Source organism: Lemur catta, chromosome 10, assembly GCF_020740605.2.
Source record: "Lemur catta isolate mLemCat1 chromosome 10, mLemCat1.pri, whole genome shotgun sequence".
Classification (NCBI taxonomy): Eukaryota; Metazoa; Chordata; class Mammalia; order Primates; family Lemuridae; genus Lemur; species Lemur catta.
In genome coordinates, this window is record NC_059137.1 from 22,119,427 (window position 1) to 22,141,474 (window position 22,048).

General features: G+C 44.9%; 1 protein-coding gene across 1 annotated transcript in view; it reads left to right on the top strand.

Annotated features, from left to right (window-relative positions):
• The window catches only part of SUSD1 (sushi domain containing 1), a 98,356-nt gene that overhangs the window by 72,594 nt on the left and 3,714 nt on the right, over positions 1–22,048 (top strand). Inside the window, exons 13-15 of the mRNA XM_045563626.1 lie at positions 10,144–10,240; positions 13,452–13,710; positions 16,142–16,181. Coding sequence (XP_045419582.1) covers positions 10,144–10,240; positions 13,452–13,710; positions 16,142–16,181 — 396 coding nt within the window. The remainder of the gene's footprint in view (positions 1–10,143; positions 10,241–13,451; positions 13,711–16,141; positions 16,182–22,048) is intronic.

Genomic DNA, 22,048 nt, shown 5'->3' on the forward strand with positions numbered 1-22,048 from the left:
GTTGTCCAGCTAATTTCTTTCTATTTTTAGTAGAGACAGGGTCTAGCTCTTGCTCAGGCTAGTCTCGAACTCCTGAGCTCAAACGATCCTCCTGCCCTGGCCTCCCAAGTGCTAGGATTACAGGCGTGAGCCACCATGCCTGGCCCCCATGGTGATTTATTAACATGAACCGCTATTCCGTCTCCCACTCTTTGGTCCTTGTCGTATTTGGATAGCTTGCATTTGTAATTTGAATTAACATTTCATAGTTGTTGAGTAGGGGTTAGGGAGTTTTCTCTGGATTCTTCCTTGTTTTGTAAGCTAAGTAGAGCCCCAGTGGCTTTAACTCCATGTCTGTGCTCATGGCCACCAGGGGACACTGTTGAGCTGTTCAAGTTCACTGTGACTATGACTATTTTCTAATTCTACCCTACTTTAAAGAGGCAATTTCTTAAAAAAGCATGAAAATTCAAGTTGTTAAGATCTTATGACAGATTTTTTTAAAAAACCCCAACCATTTTCCTTTACAAAAGGGGGACGAAAGAGAACCTTATGTGTGGATGTGAAGAGTTACTCCTGGTTGTCTAAGATGTGTGTGGCTTTGTTTCAGTAAAACTGTGAACTTTTGAATTTTTGCCAGAAACAGTAGATTAATAATTTGGGCCTGGAAAATGTAGCAACCTATTTCCCAGAAGGGAAGTGAGTGGAATTTCCCTTCTGAGTGCCTTACATTAAACCGGATCTTACGGATGAACGGGATGAAAACAAGTGCTTGAAATCTATTGCTGACCTCAGAGGGCAGTGAAGGTTCTAGGAATGCTGAGGAACAGAGGCAAGTGTTTCAGAGAAAGCAGGGCCCAGGGTGCTGGTGAGGGGTGGCTGAGGTGGAATTGCTGCCGCAGAGTGCTCCTGACTCCTGGCTGACGCTTCCTCGGTGGCTCCTTGAACTGAATTCCCATTCATACCCCCTTTAGGACAGGGCGAAGAACAAACTGTCACCCTTGATGCAGACCCCAAAGAGTTAGAAGAGTGTTCACACATTGGTTATGCTATTTTCTTGCTGAGTCTAAAAGCTTGTAGGCCAAATTTTCTTTTCATAGGGAGAGCAAAGAAACCAGAGAGGGAAGAGTGGCAGAGTCAGGGTGGGGGGGTCAGAGGGAGGGCGGGGGTGGGGAAGGCAGGAGAGAGAGAGAGAGAGAGAGAGAGAGAGAGAGAGAGAGAGAGAGAGAGAGAGAGAGAGAAAGCAAATGCATACATAAATGCGACAATAAATCAGACCGCTTGTACTACAAAACATGGCAATCATTTGAGGTTGAATGTTTTTTATGGAACCAAGAAAGCTGAAAGAGAAAAGGGAAGAAAAGATGGACAGGCAATCATTTCTTCCCAGGTCTACCTTCCGTACCAAGCCTGGCAACTTATCTCATGTTGTGTTCATAAGAAGAAGACAAAGTTAGGCAACTTTGCAGGTGGTTAGGAAAATGACTGAAAACACAGGTGTGTCCCAGGTGTTTCTCAGACTGTCATTGTCTTAGACAGGTCCAGCCAGGACTGCCCTGGTTCTCCTGCCCCGGCCTCTGACGCTGCTTTCCTACCACTGGGTGTCCTCAGGGAGGACCACGCAGGACTGGAAGGACTAAGTCCCTTGAGCTGTTCTGCCACAGGCTTCTCTGCCATGGTTGGCTACTCATGAAGTATCTAAGAACTCTGCACCCCTGTGTCCTTAGTGAGAGCCCCGTCCCCTCTGGCTGGTTCCAAACGGCTGAAGCTGCACCAGAGGTCGGGAGAGGCACTGGCCTTCACAACAGCTGTTGTCCTTTCAAAGTTGTTCATGGACACAGGCTGTTTGATATCTGGAGACCTAACGTTATAAGTCACTCCAGGAGAGGGTATTTCTGCCTTCCATGCTTCCACGGTCCACCGATTTCTCTCATTCCCAGAAATCTCCTAGCCATTTTCCAGCTTCAAATCAAATCCCAACCCCCAAGTGAATGTTTGTGTGGGGATGGGTGTCTCCCAGCTCCTCTGCCAGTATCTGAATTCCAGCTCAGTCCCCAATGGGACGAGATGATACATCATAGTAGAAAATTGGCCAGATGGGTTATTTTTTTGTATTAACTTTAGCTTTTATACAATGTGACCGGGAAGGTTTCCTTAAATCAGAAGCCTGGAAACCAGGGCTTTTGTGTGTGGTGGAAGTGGGGCAGGAGCATGCTGCGCTGTAACAATTTAATTCATCAGATGTTTATTGATTATGTACGAAGACCTATGCTACCTGCCGTGGGGGATACAAAGATGAAAAGAAACTCATTTCTCTTCTCTGGGAGGTCAAATCCTATAACTTTATTGTCTAGGAAGATCTATCCAGCTGGTGATTTATGGTGGAAGCTACTATTTTTTTTTTTTTTGCCATCAATTTTAATTTATCATGTCTGGGGTGGCATAATGTATATATGGAGAGGTGCCTGAAGGTTATTTTTTCTCTACTTTTTTGTTACAGAAGTTTCAGAAAAGTTGTATTGTACCAGATTCTCAGGCAGTGGAGTTGTGTTTTAGTTCAATTCTTTGTGTTTACTTGAGTTTATAGTATGGAGTTGGGGCCTTTGCTTAGTTCTGGCGCAGATAAAATTTTCTTCTATTTTTCGCTTTTTGTTCATTTTGGTTGGTTTTACTTAGAGGAATTTTAACACATTTGCTCTTATACTACCTCCTTTCTTTTGTTGACTTATTGGTTTGCCTACCTTAATGATAGTAATCTTTTGTTATACCTACTACAAATTCCTACCCCAAGGCCATTTACTGTTTAATTTTCTTTTCAATATTTTGTTGACATTTAGACATTTAAAATTGTCATATAATCAATTGTATTGATGCTTTATAGTTTCTGCCTCTGGTTATGCCAAGAAAAGCCTTTCTCACCCTGAAATCTGATCAATTCTTATTCTCTAGTAGTTTCTTATGCTTCCTAGTAGTTTTGCATTTTTGCATTTAAAACATAGGCCCATTTGGAATTTGTTGTTGTTTTTTTTTGAAATAGAATCTTGCTCTGTTGCCTAGGCTAGAACGCAGTGGCGTCAGCCTAGCTCACAGCAACCTCAAACTGGAATTTATTTTGATGCATGATATGAGGCTAAATTTACATGGTAATCCCACCCCTCCAACTGATAAGCCAGTTCCCTGTCCATGTCACAGAGAATATTCTCGTATTTACTTGGTTCTCTTTCTATACTGTCTAGCTTTTTTCATTGCTTTGCCTGTCTTGTGCTTATGCCTTGCTATTTCAATTATTGTAATTTTATAATACATTTAATATTTTGCAGGCAATGTTCTCCTTCATTACTTTCCTCCTTACTTTTCAAAGTGTGTTTGCATGGTGGCCCCTGTATTTTCTCTTGTCATTTGCTTCTAGCAGAGGATGGATGCTGCCGACTCCCAGGAATGGGGATGAAAGCCTCCTTTCTTTTTTTTTTTTTTTTTTTTGGAGACAGAGTGTCGCTTTGTTGCCCTGGCTAGAGTGAGTGCCGTGGCGTCAGCCTAGCTCACAGCAACCTCAAACTCCTGGGCTTAAGCAATCCTACTGCCTCAGCCTCCCGAGTAGCTGGGACTACAGGCATGCACCACCATGCCCAGCTAATTTTTTTCTATATATATTTTAGTTGGCCGGATAATTTCTTTCTATTTTTAGTAGAGACGGGGGTCTCGCTGTTGCTCAGGCTGGTCTCGAACTCCTGACCTCGAGTGATCCACCCGCCTCGGCCTCCCAGAGTGCTAGGATTACAGGCGTGAGCCACCGCGCCCGGCCGAAAGCCTCCTTTCTGGCTCCTCTCCCATCTCCTATGCCCAGGGTGAAAGGACTGCACTTTCCAGCCCAGGCAGAACCTTCCCTGGGGTCTGATTTAGTTGAAATCGGTAACGAGGGTGAGGAAAGGAGAGCAGATCTGCCCAGGATAGCAGTTTGTGAGACCAGGAACAGCACCTTGGAAAATCCGGCTAGAAGTCAAGGTTATTCAACCTCGAAATGTGGCTGAGAACCAGCCTGATGAAGTTCAGGCTTCTCAACTAGAGAGCAAAAGTAGACTGTTTGGAATATAAGGTGGGGAAGGCCTTAGACAAGCAGAGCAGAAAACAGTCCAGAAGTCACACGTTGATTGAAGCAGCCAGTGTCCTCTAACTGAAGCTGCGAGGACATTACTAGTCTGGGAAAGAGCATCGTGCAGCTGGAACAAGCAGGGGACGGCCTTCCTGCCTGGTCCGCTGTCCGCCTTCCCCAAGCTGAGTGAGCACTTTGTCCTGCTGTTTCTGGGTGGTTTTGAAAGGTTAGCCAAGAGATTAGAGGAACTAGAGTTATTAATCTTGGAGAAGAACAAACAGAGAAATAACTTAAAAGGGCCTGAGGCGGGTTCTCACGCAGAAAAGAGTGACCAGTTAATCTCCTTGTGGGCTGAAAACACGAAAATGTGTGATAAAAAACTTACTTTACTGTGACAACGAAACCTCACAACTGGAAGGGCATTTCGATGATAGCATAAAGGCCTGAGGGCGGTGATTCTCAGACTGCAAGGGCTTGTTCCCCTGGGGGACATGGTAGGGGCTTTGTCTGTCTCCCCCAAATCTGCTGCAGGAACCCAGCGGTTGTCTTCGTCAGGTGTGCCACGTGGAATCTCTTTCTGGACTCCTCCTGCAAGTAGCAGAGGGGTCGTGTGAGGCCCTGACTGTAGGCAGAGGTGGTTCCAGGTGACCCGCTAGGGTTCCCGGCAATCCCATGGGTTTATGAAAAACATGATCTATGCTGTCGTGTCTGGGTGACTTTGGAAGAAATTCTAGATTGAACACTAGCTCATAAAACCTATGGGGCTCTCTCACTCTTCCACCCTGTCTTAATGCCTGGGATTCCCAGGGGTCCGTCCTTGGCCCTCATCTCTCCTCAGACAGCTTCACGCTGTCCCCCTGGGTGGGCACGCTCACTCCTACTCCAGAGCCGACTCCATTTCGCCACCACGGAGTTTGCTCCTAGGCTCTGGGGCTGTATTTCTGGCAGCCTGATGGGCGGTTCCACATGCACTCCAGCCTGAACAGATCTAGAATGAGCTGCTTCTGGACTTTTCCTCCAGACCTGGTGAGTCACATTGCCACTGACTCAGTTGCCAAAACCAAAGGCCAGATTCCTCCCTTGCCTCTCCTCCACTTCATTCTGTCCCGCCTCTCCCCACGTATCCCTTCCCTCTGTCCCCTCTTCTCCGTTCGTCCTCAGTGCCCTCGCTTGCTTTGGACAACAATCGGGCCCTTCTTACCGAGATTCTTGGACCACCTGTGCTTCTGCCCTTTTCCAAGTCATCCTTCAGTCAGTGCTCTAAACTGTATTTCTGAAGGACAAATCTGCGGAGCATCTTTGAATGGCTTCTCATGATTTCCCGGACCTCAGCTCCGACCATCCCCACCTGCTAATATTGTCACCAGCCTCTACTGTGCCGGACCTCGAGCTTTCCGCCAGGATCTCCTCCCGACCCCCCATGGCTCTGCCTGCATCTGTCTCTGTGTCTGATGGACTCACCTCCCTGCCCTCGGTCAGGTGTTCCTCCTCACAGCTCACTGTCACCTGTGTATCTCTGTCATAGCTCTGAGCTCCATCTGTTTACAAAACCCTCTTTGCCATCAGACCCTGAGGTCCCGGAGGCAAAAACCACGACTTCCATGGCACAGGGCCTGGTGCAGAGGTGGCTGATAGGTGTGTGTTGAATGTGGATGTATGAATGACACATTTAAAAGAGCTTTTGAAACTGTAAAGGTTCAGGCGGGGTCTAAGTTTTTATTTATTATAATTTGACACTGAGAGTTTCCACCCCAAAGCTATTTTCTAATTTGGTAAGTAGAGTCATGAGAGTCTGTTTTGGCCTCTGACTCCTTAATTGCACTGTGGCGGGGTTTGGGGCTGGGGTGGAGTCATGGCAGGGAGGAACTCATATTTTCTGTCTCTCTCTCTCTCCCTCTCCCTTGCCCTTCCTCCCTCTCCTTGCTGAGCTGATGCAATGATAGACTTTGAAGGAGTGGGATGGTTTAGTCCAGGGTCTAATTAAAGCAGTTCTTCGGCCGGGCGTGGTGGCTCACGCCTGTAATCCTAGCACTCTGGGAGGCCGAGGCGGGTGGATCACTCGAGGTCGGGAGTTCGAGACCAGCCTGAGCAAGAGCGAGACCCCGTCTCTATTAAAAATAGAAAGAAATTATCTGGCCAGCTAAAATATATATATAGAAAAAATTAGCCGGGCATGGTGGCACATGCCTGTAGTCCCAGCTACTGGGGAGGCTGAGGCAGTAGGATCGCTTAAGCCCAGGAGTTTGAGGTTGCTGTGAGCTAGGCTGATGCCATGGCACTCCTGTAGCCCGGGCAACACAGCGAGACTCTGTCTCAAAAAAAAAAAAAAAGAGAAAAGAGAATCAGGGGAATGACCCTAAGAGGAGGGCCATCGACAGGGTTAGCTCATCCCCAGCTTGAGCACACAGGAAACGGCATTCAGGTACCGTGACTGATCAGGGCCTGTAATATAGCAAAGGGTTTCTCACAGCACAAGGGCAGCACACCACCAACCTGGAAGAGGCAGCGTCCCCAATCAGGGCTGGAGAAGGGTTCTGCCGAATGAACACGTGGCCGAAAGAAAATAAACCTGGAGGAGACCAAGGAAAGCTGCAAAATTACCACTGCAAAACTCCCAGAAGATGGAACCCCTTGTGCATGAGATCCCCACGTCCGTGTATGTCGTGTTTTCATATATCGCATACTTTATACATTGGGTTTATGTCAGCATCCCTTTTTCGGTGGGAGCAGCCTCTCTCCTTCCCTTCAGTTCTGAGGCTGGCATCCCACGCTCTAACCCTCTCTGGCCCTGCCCTGGTGACATGTCACTCTCCCACATCAGGATTAAACAGATTGTTCTTCTCAACCACTCCTGTGATTGGGAGATGGTGACCCATGATCACCAGGGCCTGGGCCAGAGAGGGTTAGAGCGTGGGATGCCAGCCCCATCAGAACTGCATGGGAAGGAGAGAGGCTGCTCCCCACAGAAAAAGGGATGCTGACATAAAACCAATGTATAAAGTATGCGATATATGAAAACACGACATACACGGACGTGGGGAATCTCATGCACAAGGGGTTCCATCTTCTGGGAGTTTTGCAGTGGTAATTTTGCAGCTTTCCTTGGTCTCCTCCAGGTTTATTTTCTTTCGGCCACGTGTTCATTCGGCAGAACCCTTCTCCAGCCCTGATTTGGGGACGCTGCCTCTTCCAGGTCTGGCTGGTGTGCTGCCCTTGTGCTGTGAGAAACCCTTTGCTATATTACAGACCCTGACTCAGTCACGGTACCCTGAATGCCGTTTCCTGTGTGCTCAAGCTGGGGATGAGCTAACCTGTCCGATGGCCTCCCTCTTAGGGTCATTCCCTGATTCTCTTTTCTCTTTTTTTTTTTTTTTTTTGAGACAGAGTCTCGCTGTGTTGCCCGGGCTAGAGTGCCATGGCATCAGCCTAGCTCACAGCAACCTCAAACTCCTGGGCTCAAGCGATCCTACTGCCTCAGCCTCCCCAGTAGCTGGGACTACAGGCATGCGCCACCATGCCCGGCTAATTTTTTCTATATATATTTTAGTTGGCCAGCTAATTTGTTTCTATTTTTTAGTAGAGACGGGGTCTCGCTCTTGCTCAGGCTGGTCTCAAACTCCTGACCTCAAGCGATCCACCCGCCTCGGCCTCCCAGAGTGCTAGGATTACAGGCGTGAGCCACTGTCCCCGGCCCTGGTTCTCTTTTCTACTCAACCCTTCCCTTTGAATACCTGCTAATGGAGAGATCCTTGGTCTTTGCCACCCCCAGGCCCCTCAACCTCTGTTCCTCATGATCTCAGGCTGGGAATGGCATAGGGACCCCTCATTCCTTCAGAGATTTGTAGTTCTAGGCCACAGTTTGATCTCAGGCCAGGTGAACACAAGCATTGTCATGGCATGGCATGGTGGCAGAGTTGACTTTGGAGTCAAATTACCCTGGGCTTGGCTTGTCCGTCTTCCAGTGGTGAGACTCAACCTGCCTGAGCCTTGATTTCCTCCTAGATAAAATAGAGATGACTGTCACACAGAGCTGCTGTGAGGATCTGATGAAACAGCAGAGGCAGAGTTCCAGCATAAGAATTGGCACCCCGGAGGTATAGCTTGAATATTATAAAAACAGCTGTCATGCACTGACTGCTGCTGTATTCCAGGCACTGTCCTAGTGTCATTACTTGTGTTGACTCATTAACTATTATTGTTATTGTTATCAATTGGCTCATTGATTCCCTCAACAGGCCTATGAAGTAGAGATTATTCTTACTCCCATTTTACAGATGAGGCAGCTGGAGGCATAAGTGGTAGAACCAGGATACCAACCCAGGGCCCATGATCTTACCCACTGCGTTATAAGGATTATTTCTGCAGCTTAACAGTGGTCTAGTTTCTCTGACATGAGCCTCATTGGGTGGACATCTAACTCCACATCTGTAGACACCTAACAATTGTGGTAAATGTATTCTTTTCCTGGAGTTGATGTGTTTGTAAAGACTTTGCGGAGTCAGTGTTTTAAAAGTGGATTTTATCAGTTCACTCAACGGTGATGTAAACCTGCTGGATCAATTTAGTGGAGTCGAAAACTCAAGAGACCCTAAGGTGAATGAGAGAGGTGTGTAGCAGAGCATGGGTTCAAATTCTGGGTCTGCTACTTGCTAACTGTGCTCTTGGGCAAGCCACTTAATCACTCCACATGTCAGTTTCCTCATGTATTGTAAAATGGGATTTTCTAAGATAATAACCACACTTATTCCAGCTCTGAGTTAAGGAAAATTGAAAAATATACACAAGAGTGAGATAGAGATCAACTGATCAGTTGTATTGCTGGTAAAACTGGCTTGGGTCTGAGGCCAAAACGAAGCTCCCTGGAACTTCCTCCCACACCTAAACTTCATGCCCCACCTATGGGGAAGTTGAGTCTATGGGGCAAATGTAGACCTGGCTTCAGGCTTACCTTGACTGAGGTTTGCCCAGGGAGAGGATGGGTGCAGGAGGTGAGAAAGCACCTGTCCTGCATTTAGGTGTCACCTGTGCCCCACTCCCCTCCAAAACAGAATGGAAAAAAATAAATGTGGGGCCACATGGAAACAACCACCAAACTCTAGCTGTCCCTCAAATCACAGGGACAGAGAGACAGAGGGACAGCTCCTTTCCTGATACTTTGGAGAGGGAAGAAGTTCCTATTGCAGGGGCAAGGTGGGAACCCTAAGGGAGGGAGAAAATGATGGCTTATTTAAATATCATGCACTTGGGAGCATTGTTGAGAAGATTAAATGAGACGAGGCATACATAGAACACATCAAGTGTGCCTGGTTAGTGCTCACTATGTCTGACCCACAAGGCGGAATGGCAGCTGGTACATTTATGCCATTAATGCAACTACCAGTGAGATGCAAGGACTTTGGGGTCAGCCACTCAGTGTATTTTCCTCCCAGTGGAAAGCCTATTTGGGAAATCTGGTTGCTGGGAAGGGCAAAATAAGGACCAAGAGCTCTGTGATGATAGAGGATATAGAAGTCTGATACGTTGGTCTTCCGCACCAAGTAAGAGTCTACCCACCAAGCAAACTGTAATGCCCACCACATCCATCCCTGTCAGTGCCAGCATATGCTCATCAGTTTTTTTTTTATTGTGGCAAAATATATATAATATAAAATATACCACTTTTAACCATCTTTAAGCATACAATTCATCTGCATTAGGCACATTCACAATATTGTGCAACCATCCCATCTATTTCCAAATCTATTTCATCACCCCCAATAGAACCTTTGTGACCATTAAGCAATAAGTCCCCATTCTCTACCCACCCCCTTAACCCCTAGCAACCTCTGAGCTATCCTGCCTATTTTAGATATTTTGTATAAATAGAATTGTACAATATTTGTCCTTCTGTGTCTGGCTTATTTCACTTTGCATAATGTGTTCAAGGTTCAGCCACGTTGCAGCATGTGTCAGAGTAAGCTCATCACTTCCTACATTAAAACTTCCTTTAAATGGCCCTCAGGAGGATATTTTCTTTCAGCTTTTTATGTGTTCTGATCATACCCTTTTTTTTCTTCTTTTCACCACGTTTTCAGAGCCTCCCCTTCCTCAAGTAGAATTTTTTGCGGTGCATGGAGGGCCTCTGCCACGTCTCAGGCTGAGGAAAGCCATGGAGAAAAATGGACCCATCAGGTCAGTAGCCGTCCTTTCTCCGCGATTGCCCAGTGGTCCCCCTGGAGTGCTTTGGAGACTTCGGTTTGGGCGAGGAGAAGACGTGTGTGGGTGGGTGGCTGCACTAAAGTAGTTGGGGCAGTGCAGTCAAGGCCTCTTCTTTTGCTTCCTTAGGTACAGACTAGGCCTTTAATGCCAGCCAACATCTTTTAAATGAATAGGGAGACATCCAAGGGACCAGTGACAAGCATTTGGGCAGCTTAGCTCAAGAAATTAAATCTGTTCATTTGGTCATTGGACAAACATTGGTCCAGTGCCATCGGGCACCGTCCTTTGCACTCACATCTCGTGGTACCTCCTGTAGCGATGGCGGGTCAGAGCACCATTTAGTTCAGCAAAGACAGGATATGTTTCCCTTTATGTATGGCTGATCTTGGGGTGTGTGGACTGGTTTCTGAAAGGGTCATTTGAATAATTCTTTTTATCTATTCATGTGTTGCATTATGGGCAAGACACTGTGTAGTTCATGACCACTTCTGGGATTCCAGATGGTATTAGGATGGAATTAATTTGCCCCAGTTGGAGAACTACACTGTGTTCAGTTAAGCGTTTTATTTACAAAGGTCATGATAGAATTAGGAAAGCCCAGTCAGTCCCTTTTCTAGTGAGGAAGGTTGAGGTTGCTTGGAGACATGAACAACTTGCTCATAGTACCAGGTCAAGGAGATGACAGGGTATGTGGCCTAACCTACATGGCCTATGTCTCTCTCTCTTGACCCTTCAGTACAATCAAGGTAAAAAAAAAAAGAGAGAGACATTATTAAATTCTGAAAAAGTCTGGAGATATTATCTGTGTGTCCATTTGTAATGAAACTTAGGATTTTGCTGTTCTTATATTAGTTTAAATTCAGTGAATGCCCAAAGACCTTTCCAGGGATGGGCACTGTATAAATCGTTCTGTTTCTTGATTCTTGACAAGTTACTGGAAGACATTGCACTTCTGTTGCTATAAGGAGAACAGAAGCTGTGACGTCACTCCCTGAGACAATTTGCAAGAACAAATGTGGTATTTAAGCCAAATAATTACGTAAGGCATAAAGAAAAGCCAAATGACAGTCTGCCCCTGTGACTATGTGCTGGCCAGTGCCTCCAAAACAGGAAGTGGAGATCTGTGAGTCATTCATTCTGGGAGTGTGGTGGTGAGGGGAAAAGTCCTTCCAGAACAGCGGTGCTCCAACCAGCTACAGCTGCTTCCCTCACGTCAGCAGGGGTAATTATTGGCAGGCAGGCCGGGGCGGGCGTGGGGTCATTTCCTCAGCCTGACTACCTGGCTTGAGCTGGGGGTGGCAGCTTTGCCAGTGTGTGAGACGGGCCTGTGTCTGCCCTGTGCGTTGTTCAGGGGCAGTGCCTTGGGGCACACAGTGCAGCAAGGGCCCTGGGACCAAGTCTCCCTTTCTGAGCTTCTGATCTCAGGCAGATGATGTGATCTCCCTTAATGCTAGTGTCTCCCACTCTTAGCGGATTATAGGAATCTCTTGTGGTGCTTTATGAGCACTACAAATTCCCAGATCCTACTCCTGGAGATTTTGATTCACTAGGCATGGGCTAGGGTCTAGGAATTTGTGTAATTACCAAGCAACTCGGGTGGTTATGATGAGGCTAATTGGGGAGCTGCTTCATACCCTGTGAATGATGCCTCTGTGGGCATCATACAGAACCACGTGGGTGCGGATGAGCCCTGACCTTGCACTTGAGCACTACCACCTACACAGAGAGATGAGAGGGATTTGAAGAGGTGCTTATAGACAGCATGGGGCTGCCGGGACATTTCCTTTCTCATCTGCAGCCACGTTTCACAGGGGTGTCTTCCAGTCCTCAGGAAAGCTTTTTGTCCCACGTGTTCCCTGTAGGCAGTGAACGCTTAGTAAATGTTTACTGGTGGAGACAACTTACTGCCCTGCGGATTTTACTTTGTCTCTTTTGTAGAAAGCCCTTGGCTGAAAGTGAGCTCAGACTTTGAGGTAATCTGGGCCCTGAGGACACCCAGGATGTTTGGGCACCTGCTGGGACAGGCTTTGCCAACCGAACACCTACATGGGGGAGGGCCGCCTCTTCTTAACCTAGTCATTCCTGGACTTTTAGGAAGCAGGAGATGGGGCATTAGGAATGTAAAGCAGGAAGTGCAAATTTACTGGTAAAATAGAATTATGTGATCTAATGAGTTTTGGAAATTACCTTGATCATATTTGTGGGGTGATGTGTGCTTTTCCTCTTTACTGAAATTTCAACTCAAGAAACATTAATGGGGTGTCAATCGTAGCCAAAGAACTGTGTAAGGATTTGCGAGGATACAAGAGTGAGTCCTTCAAATCCCTGTTATCAAGTCTGGTAGAGACAGCAGACGTTCACACACTGTGCTAGGGGCAGGAGATAGGAATGGAAAGGAAGGCATGAGACATTCTCAGTGCATTTTTATGCTTACACTTCTTTCACTGACAGGTTTTCTGTTGTGTGGGATAAATAGTAATAAAACACATGACAAAAATGACACCTGATTGCTAGTGTGTTTTTATGTCCACATTTAGGAAACAGTGTCGCAATGTACATGTGATATTGTACTTTTCTGGCCTTTGCAGAATACTGTCAGACTAGATTCACCGGGGGTGACTCTGCCACTCCTGGCTTCTCATTGATTCACATGAACTTTGGTGTCAGCCTGTGAAGTGGAGGGAATGTAAATCACATGAGTTCTGTCTGAGGTTGCCACATGATTATCTGCAGCCTTTTTTCAGAGTCGGTACATTAACTCTTGTGGGCACTTGGTCTCCATGTGACTGCTAAACCCTTTCCAATGCTGGGCTTTAGCTGCCCACGTGAAAATCACTGCCTGGGTCAACGCTATGACACATGCACAGGGGAGCGACACACACAACAACTTCTTTCAACTAAAGAGGATGTACTTGGCCTCCCTCTGCAGCTAGAGCTTGGAGAGGTCCCTTTCCCAACGTCATCTGGCATTAACACTGTAGGTTCAAACTGGAGTTCCATGACAGTTGGAGCTGTCAGACTGTAAATCCCATGTGGGGGACTCTCCAGGAGTTCTTCTTGTCCGGTATTGTGTTCTCAGTACCTAGAAAAAGCATTTATCTCCTAGCAGGTGCTCAATAAATATGAATAAATGAATGAGTGAACCCCCCAAACAAGGGTCTGATACTTTTCCTTTTTCTTCCAGTTCATATCAGGTGTTAGTGCTTCCCCTGGCCCTCCAAAGCACGTTTTCTTGTGATTCTGAAGGGGCTACCTCGTTCTTTAGCAACACCTCTGATGCTGATGGATATGTGGCTGCAGAACTACTGGCCAAACATGTTCCAGATGATGCCATGGAGATATCTATTGGAGACAGACTATACTATGGGAAATACTATAACGCACCCTTGAAAATAGGGAACGATTACTGCATTATATTACGAATCATAAGTGAATGGAATAAGGTATACTTCTTTAATAGCTCTTGTCAATGCTGTATTTTCTTCTCCATATGAAATTTAAATGTTTGAACATTTGTTTTTCCAGTATGTGAGACAGACACTGCATGTAAATAACCGTACAATGTATTTGAATACTTTGTATTTATAAAGGAGGGGCAGGTGGAACCCTTACCGATGATAGATATTCTGGATATACTGTAATCTATCCTGTGATATGTGATTTGCAAATATTTTCTTCCATTCTGTGGGTTGCATTTTTACTGTTGATAGTGTCCTTTGATGCCTCAAAGTTTTTAATTTTGATGAAGTCCAATTTGTCTATTTTTTCATTTTTTGCCTGTGCCTTGGCATCAAAGCCAAAAAATCATTGACAAATCCAGTTTCATGAAGCTTTTCCTCTATATTATGTTCTAAAAGTTTTATATATATATATATATATACACATAAATATAAATATATATATATTTAAGAGACAAGGTCTTGCTTTGTCGCCTGGGCTGGAGTCCAGTAGTGCGATCATAGCTCACTGTAGCCTCAAACTCCTGGGCTCAAGAGATCCTCCTGTCTCAGCCTCCTGAGTCGCTGGGACTACAGGTGCTACCCACCATGCCCAGCTAATTTTTTGATTTTTTCTTTTTTAAAGACTAGGGTCTCACTATGTTGCTGAGGCTGGTCTCACACTCTTGGCCTCAAGCAATCCTCCCACCTCAGCCTCCCAAGTCGCTGGGTTTACAGGAGGTTTATAGTTTTAGGTCTTATATTTATTTAGGTTTTTGATCTATTTTGACTTAATTTTTGTACATGCTGTTAAGTAAGGGTCCAACTTCATTCTTCTGCATGTAGATAACCAGTTTTCCCAGCATCATTTGTTGAAAAGACTTTTTCCCCATTGAATGGTCTTGGCACCCCTATTAAAAATCATTTGACATACAGGGTTTATTTCTGGGCTCTCTTCTGTTCCATTGGTCTATATGTCTGTCTTTATGTCAATCCACACTGTTTCAGTTACTCCAGCTTTGTAGCAAATTTTCAAATCAGGAAATATGAGTCTTCCGACTACTGTATTTTGTTTTTCCTTTTGTGTATCTGTCCTGATCAAAAGCATTGCCATTCCTCCAGTTGCTAAGACAGAAACCTGGGGATAATTCTCGTCACCTCCTCCTTTCTTACCTTCTTATCCAGCCATTGGCAAATCATGGCAATTCTATCGCCTCGATGCTGTTGAAAATCATCCTTTCCTCTCCTTCTTAATCTGCACTGCTCAGACTTTATCGTCTCTTGTCTGAACATCAATTTTCCAACTCATCTTCCTGTCTCTTATTCTACCCATCTCCTTTCTCCCTACTGCTGCCAGATGAGTTTTACAAAATGCCAATGTGATCAAGGCACTCCAGCTTAATGAACTCCCTTCCTCACCTGGCCCCTGCCAGTTCCTCTCCTTTGATACACTCCGTTCCCTAGTAACTGCCTTGCTATTCGAGGTCCGTTTGATTCTCCAGTGTCTTGTAATATATCCTTCAATGGTTATTCTTGCACATTATCTTCCATTTCTAATCTCTGCACTTAGCATCAAGGCAAAATTTAGTCACAATTCAAACTCTTATGGCTATTTAAAGCTTTTCCCAGAATTTTTCAGCTTAATTTTTTTTCAGTGTTTAATAAAATAAAAACCAGACTTCCCAAAGTTGTCACTTGAAAGAGAATCACCTAATGACATTAGAGGGATCCTTCTCTAACCCTCACTGTTCAGCTTCCTCTAGGGAATATTTTGCTGAGTCTTGTACACAGCAGTCCCAGCATTTTTTACAGGTAAATATGTGCATAATAATGACAGGGGAGAGGAGAAGGTGCTTCATTCCGATGAGTCTGTAGGTTTCTTTTACCCTGGATGGGCTTCCATACATGTTCCTGTTGCTTTCTTCCTGGCTCTTGGATACGTTTTGGGTAACTGAGGTTGCCAATTGTCATCCAGATAGATGAAGTATTATTATATACCAGGACTTCTCATAGCTTTGCCTGTAACCATGAATTACTATTTCCTGCTGAACCTCGATACGACCTCAGAATCCTTTTCAACACAGTTCTCCAGGCAGTCAGTGCCAGTTGCTCAGAGCTGGCCAGAGGAATGAACCTTTTTGCCACTCCTGTTGTTTGCCCATGGTGTGTACTTTCTAAGACCTATTAGAAATTTATAGAAGTGACCTTTAGGGTCACTTCTGTTCCTGTAACCCATGCCCGTCCCTTAAACACTTGGTGATAGATTTTTGAACCATAAGGTATTAGACCTAGATGGGACTTTAAAGATCTTCTAGTTCAAATTAAGAGATACAAAAGCTGAAACTCAGAGTGCTTCAGCCTCTGAACTATGTTATTTAAGCTGACACTGAGTGCCACCCAGTTAAATGTGTTGCTATGTTTTCCTTTTCCTTTACAGGTGAAAAGATGCTCTTGCGCAGTTTGGGCTCAGGTGAAAGGTAAAATCATTTTCTGCTTCTGAATGCTGTCCTTCTTTCTCTTCTCTCCAATCTGCTGCATCAAGTTTATATTAATGGATATTGCTTTTAAAAATTGTCACAGGTGACAGAAACGCAGCTCCTACTAGCTTAAGCAAAAAACCGTAATTGAAAAGAATGGGGAGAGGGGGCGGATAGGTGGGAACTTATCGAATTAGACAAAGAGCTGCATGGCCAGGACTCCGAGACCTGGGCCTTGGGACTCAACCCCCATGAGTGGGACTCCCCTTTCTGTCCATCTCTTGTTTCTAAGTGTGAGTTGGCCTCATTTTTTTCTCCTATAGGCCATGTGATGGGGAGGTATGGCAAGCTGCCCCAGCTTAGCAACTCCGGTGGTAACAGCAAGTTTTTCAGCTCAGGGAAAGATTCTTTCTAATGGATAGTTAAGTGACTGTCCATTTAGTCACTTAACCTCATCATTGTTCATAGGAGATGGGGTACTATGATGGGCCTACCTTGGGTTTTGTGCTTGCTTGTGGCTGGTTGGGGGAAGCACAGTGTGATCAATAGCTCCACTAGGGTTGCACTGAGAGGGGGACAAGATCTCCATCAAGTAAAGGGGCATAGGAAAACATGTTGACAGACCAAAACAAGAGCTACAACAATTTGCTACCTCCTACCATGTGGCCGTGAAGCATGAGCACACACGTACATTAATCATATTAAGAAAGATAGCCTCCATTAACAGAATGGAACTATCCTAGGTACAATCCAAAGCGGACCCTCGTGGAAGACAGCTCAAAGGTTGGGTGTCTTACTGCATCTGGCTTCAAGACCAGGAATCTTTGATCAAGTCCAGATGTGCTTCTCATGCTCCGTGTAAGCAATCTATGACTAAATGGCAAATTTAACCATCCTCAAACCACAGTATATACAATATGAAAGGGAAAACTGGATGACCACAAAAAATACTCTCATTTAGAAAGGAGTAAAAGGTCAAGCAGTGGGCAGTGGTCGGGGTTGGGAGTCTGTAACAATGATCCCCTCTCGCTGGACAGGAAACACAGACATCTCCTGCCCTGACAGCAGAACGGGTCACTTGGTGTGTCAGTTTGGGCCTGCCTGGTGGAGAGCGCCCCTTGTCCATTCCCTCCTAAGCCTTTCCTAAGAGATGCAGTGGGAAGACTCTCTGCTGCGTGCTATAGAGCTTAAACCTCCTTGGCTTTGGCAGAGTTTATCCAGGCGGGGGAAGCGCCTTAGAGTTGGAGCAGTCACAGGTCTTTGTTTGCCAGGTTTGGGATTTCCCTGGCAGTACAATACATATCTTTAAAACCAACAGGCAACCAGCCAGTGGATTTGAGTCCCAGGAATTCCATTAGTTTGTAGCTAATTCCAGAAATCTTGTGAAGTTTATGACCTTCGAATCTGGACCTCTTCCTTGTGGTTTATGAGTCGCAGCAACAGGCTGAGAAATTCTGCCCTCAGCCCATAGCATCAGTTTAACCCCTTACATCCTGTTCCCTACCTCAGAGGGGCAGAAAACAATAGGCTGGTGTGGTGAGGAAGCGCTGGTATAACCTTGCTTTTAGGAGTCCAGTGGATGGCACTTGACAATGGGGGATTTGTAATTCTGTCAGTAGAGGGTACTTTGCAGGAAATATTTTGGAGGGGCCTGGGCTTTCTCCATTTGTCTGTTTCTCCTCTAATCTTATTTCCCATCTTTTTTTTATCTCTCCTTAAACTAACTTACACAAGGGTAGAAGACTTGGCTTTTCAGCTGGGCAAGGCGGCTTACCTGACTGTCAGCCATCTTGGACTGCTGCCGGCCCGCAGCGAGGGCCCTCGCACAGATGTGCTGTTCTCTTTTTGTGTGCAGATGGGCCACGCTCCCTTTCTTGTAGGGATTTAATGAAGGCCATGAGAAGCAACCACACATTCCAACATTCAGAAATTTTTTTGCCAGTCCATTCCCTAAAGCTCTAGGGATGGGAATGGCGTTCTCCCAAGGAAAAAGGAGTGCTTGTATCAAAAGAATTAAGATGTGTAAGCTTCCAGACACAGAAACAATAGCTTCCAGAATCCACTCCACTCAGCAACTGTTTGATATGGTTGGAAAACATTCAAACTGGGTAGAAGAAATAGCCAAAGAGCCGGCCGTGGTCATTCTGCTATGATTAAGTTAACAGGAAGGATTTTGCTTTGGAAATATCTAAATGGCTTTTGGCAGTGCTCTCTTGTCTCCCCTCAGCTTAAGAACCAATGTTGAGAGTTTGAGCCTTGGAATTGAAACCACTGGAAAGGAAGATCATAGAAAACCCACTGTTCTGTTGAAATTCTGAAGGCCATTCTAGCATATGTTTACCTGTGTGTAAAATTTACCTGTGTTGTGTACTCATCTCAGGCAGTCAACTTTTTCAAAATATTTTGGGTACTGCCATTTCAGAAAGTAATTTGGAGAGATCTGGGATCCAAATTAGTCCTGAAATTCTTCCAATTCACCCATGCCAAGCCTCAGCCCCATTCTGGCCTCTGCCCAGAGACAAATTATGCTATTTACCTTTTGCATGTTGCCTCTAAAAACGCTCTGTGATGATTACCAGGAAACCAGCTGTTGGTTCGATGGAAGATGCAGGGGCCTGGGCTTACTTGCCCAAGTCCTGCTACTAATCAGCCGAATGTCTTTGAAATGATATTTAACTTGGCCGGCTCTCAATCCCCTCTTTCCGGGATCTCTGAGATCCCTTCCGGCCACAGGGTACTATGATTCTGTGATTTCTTGAGTCACAAAACAAGGTCATTTGATATATGTGAGATGATAATGAGCTGTAATTAGGGAACATTCTCCAGTCGTAGCGTGAAACTTCTGAGTCATTCGTGATGACTCCTCTTTCTCTTTTAGCTCACATCTTGCACCTTGGGCATGCTTCCCTGATTTTCATTTCTGTCTTCACTCCCTGAATGTAGGCCTTCATACTTGTAGCATGGACGACTGGAAAAATTCTTCTTTCTCATCTCCTGTCAAAAGAGTTCAGGATTTCCCTCTTCAGCCTACACACTACCACCTGACTCATTTCTAAACTGCAGGACTGATTTTATTACTTTCTCTGATTTTTCCATGGGTCCTCCATTATTTTTTAGTCTGGCTTCGAAGGTCTCCTTTTGACACTAACATACTCTTCTAATTGCATCTCTCATTCTTTTCATTCCAACTGACGTGCCACCTGTTCTCTGGAAGTGGCCATACTTTCCTCCTAATGTCTTTGCATGTGTGGTTACTTGATTACTTCCACCTGGATTGCCTTTCACCTGCCTGTGAATCTCTGCTCATTACAAACCCCACCTGTTCTTCAAGATTAAAATCAAATGCCCTCTCCTCTCTGAAGCTTTTCTTATTTCTTCAACAGGACAGGGTCTTCCTCTCTTCGGCCATTCTGCCATACTTTAGAGCAACTGTATGCACTTGTTTTGTCTTTTCCTGTTAGATTTCAAACCCTTGAGAGAGAAAGCATTTAAAGAGCAGGAACAGAGCCTGGCATGTGTTAGGTGCTCAATCAGAATGTCCTGAATTGGGTTGAATGATTATGGGGAACCAGCAGTTAGTTTTATGGGAAATGAAGCCTAGTAGGTGCAATGCTTATCAAATTAAATATGCCAGGGATTTACATCAAGATGCAAACCTAGTCTGTATGTATACATACGTACATTATGTGTATATGAACACACACACAGTCATTTTGAACTTTACAGTTGTGGTGGGCAGAATACTAAGAAGGCTCCCCAAATTCCTGGTCTCTGGTTATGCCTACCTTCTCTTAGTTGTTCATGCAAAGACTATTCTAGTTGTTGCTGCGAAGGGATTTGGAAGATGTAATTAAGGTCTAAAAATAGGGGGATTATCCAAATGGGCGTTACATAATCACAGGAGCCCTTTAAATGTGTCTAGAGTCAGAGATAGGGGCAGTTGGAGATTCAGAGGTTGAGATGGATTTGACACAGGGAAGGGAATTCAAGGGAGAAGACCCTAGAATAGCAAAGAGAAATTTAACACACTAAATATAAGCCACGGGGTTAATTATTTGTACCATTCGGAGAACAGAATTGTTGCTTTCAGGAAATGACCATGCCTGTGTGAATGCTTGAAAAAATGTCCACATTCACAGGAAGTCTTCAAGCTGTTACAAAGTCGGAGAGTAGGAATAGGCCTTTCTAACTTCCTCTTCAGCACCTGTGATATCCCCATCACGAAAGGGTTAAAGCCCAGAGAGGCCCCCTCACTCCTCCAGAGCACTAGCTTTATGGAGCCACCATAAAGAGAATGGTAGAGTTTAGTCCTAATAGACTTCTTTTCTCCAGGAATGAGTAACTGATCTGGGACGTAACACATGATTCACTCACTTAGGTTTCTGAAGAATATTATAAAAGTGATTCAGAAGAAAGACAAACATGATTCCATGGCATGAGACCACAGAAGGGCGGGTAACCAGAGGATGGCGCGACTATAAAAAATACAATTCAACTGGCCAGTTGTAAATTCTCTTAGTAAGGAATTAATGACAGAAGTCCCTCAAGAAGCCTGTGTGGCTATACCCATGAGCACTTTTGATTAGATTGACTCAGATTTTCAGAGTACACATGCAAAATAGACAAAAAGACGTATAACCAGGAACTGTTCTACCAGGAAGAATCATACCTGGAATCAAAACCCAAATCACGCTATGCAGAATAAATAAAGATAATTTTTCTAATACTATGTGAAAAATAAGGAATAATTCCAGCCACTGCTTAGGGTAGATCCTGCTGGTTGATTGTCAAGAGAAAGTCAAGTTCCTCACCTCCTGCTTTGCTTCTGTCCTATTGGTTTGCGAGGGGGTATTTGAAAGCGAGGGAAGAGCTAACTATCCTACATAGCTTCAAGTCTTCCAACCTGAAGCACATTCTAGCAGGTTCATACAATTTTCAAATGAGATGTACAAACCATTACAAGTGATCTTTGAGAGATCTTGAAGAAGAGGAGAGATGTAAGAAGACTAGAGATGAGCAAAGAACAGGGAACTTTGTATTAATACACAGGAAGAACCATCAAAAGTGTACATGATGATAATTTTAAATTAAGGCCAGACAAGGTCTTCATGTGATAACTTGTGTCTCCCTGGTAGGAGCAGCAGAAGCTCCCAGTGAGCTCTAAGAACAGATTAGATTGGATTTCTTTCCTTTTCTTCTTTTCTTAAAAATTTTTAAAAATTTCAGCATATTATAGGGGTACAAATGTTTAGATTACATATATTGCCTTTGCCCCACCCATGTCAGAGCTTCAAACGGGTCCATCCCCCAGATGGTGCACCCTGCACCCATTAGGTGTGTATATATCCATCCCCTCCTCCCCCCTCCCATCTGCCCAACACCTGATGAATGTTATTACTATATAAGCACTTAAGTGTTGATCAGTTAATACCAATTTGATGGTAAGTACATATGGTGCTTGTTTTTCCATTCTTGTGATACTTAGTAGAATGGGCTCCAGCTCTATCTGGAATAATACTCTTTCCTTTTCTTCTTGTACCGAGTCAGTAATTGGTCAGAAAAATGTGGTAAACATAATGTATTTTGACTTCAGCAAACATTTAACAATGCCCTTGTGGACAGTGTGGGGATGTGAGGGCAGTGTGTAGGCTTAGAAACAAGCTATTTGACTATGCACAGTTGACATCAACTCATTAATAGTTGCTAACACCTTAATGAGTTGATATGAAATCCAGGAATATGCACGACATGGATCTCTGTCCACAGTCATCTTCAGTTCAACATTTTCATCAATCAGTGATTAAAAATATATGCAGCGGCCGGGCGCAGTGTCTCACACCTGTAATCCTAGCACTCTGGGAGGCCGA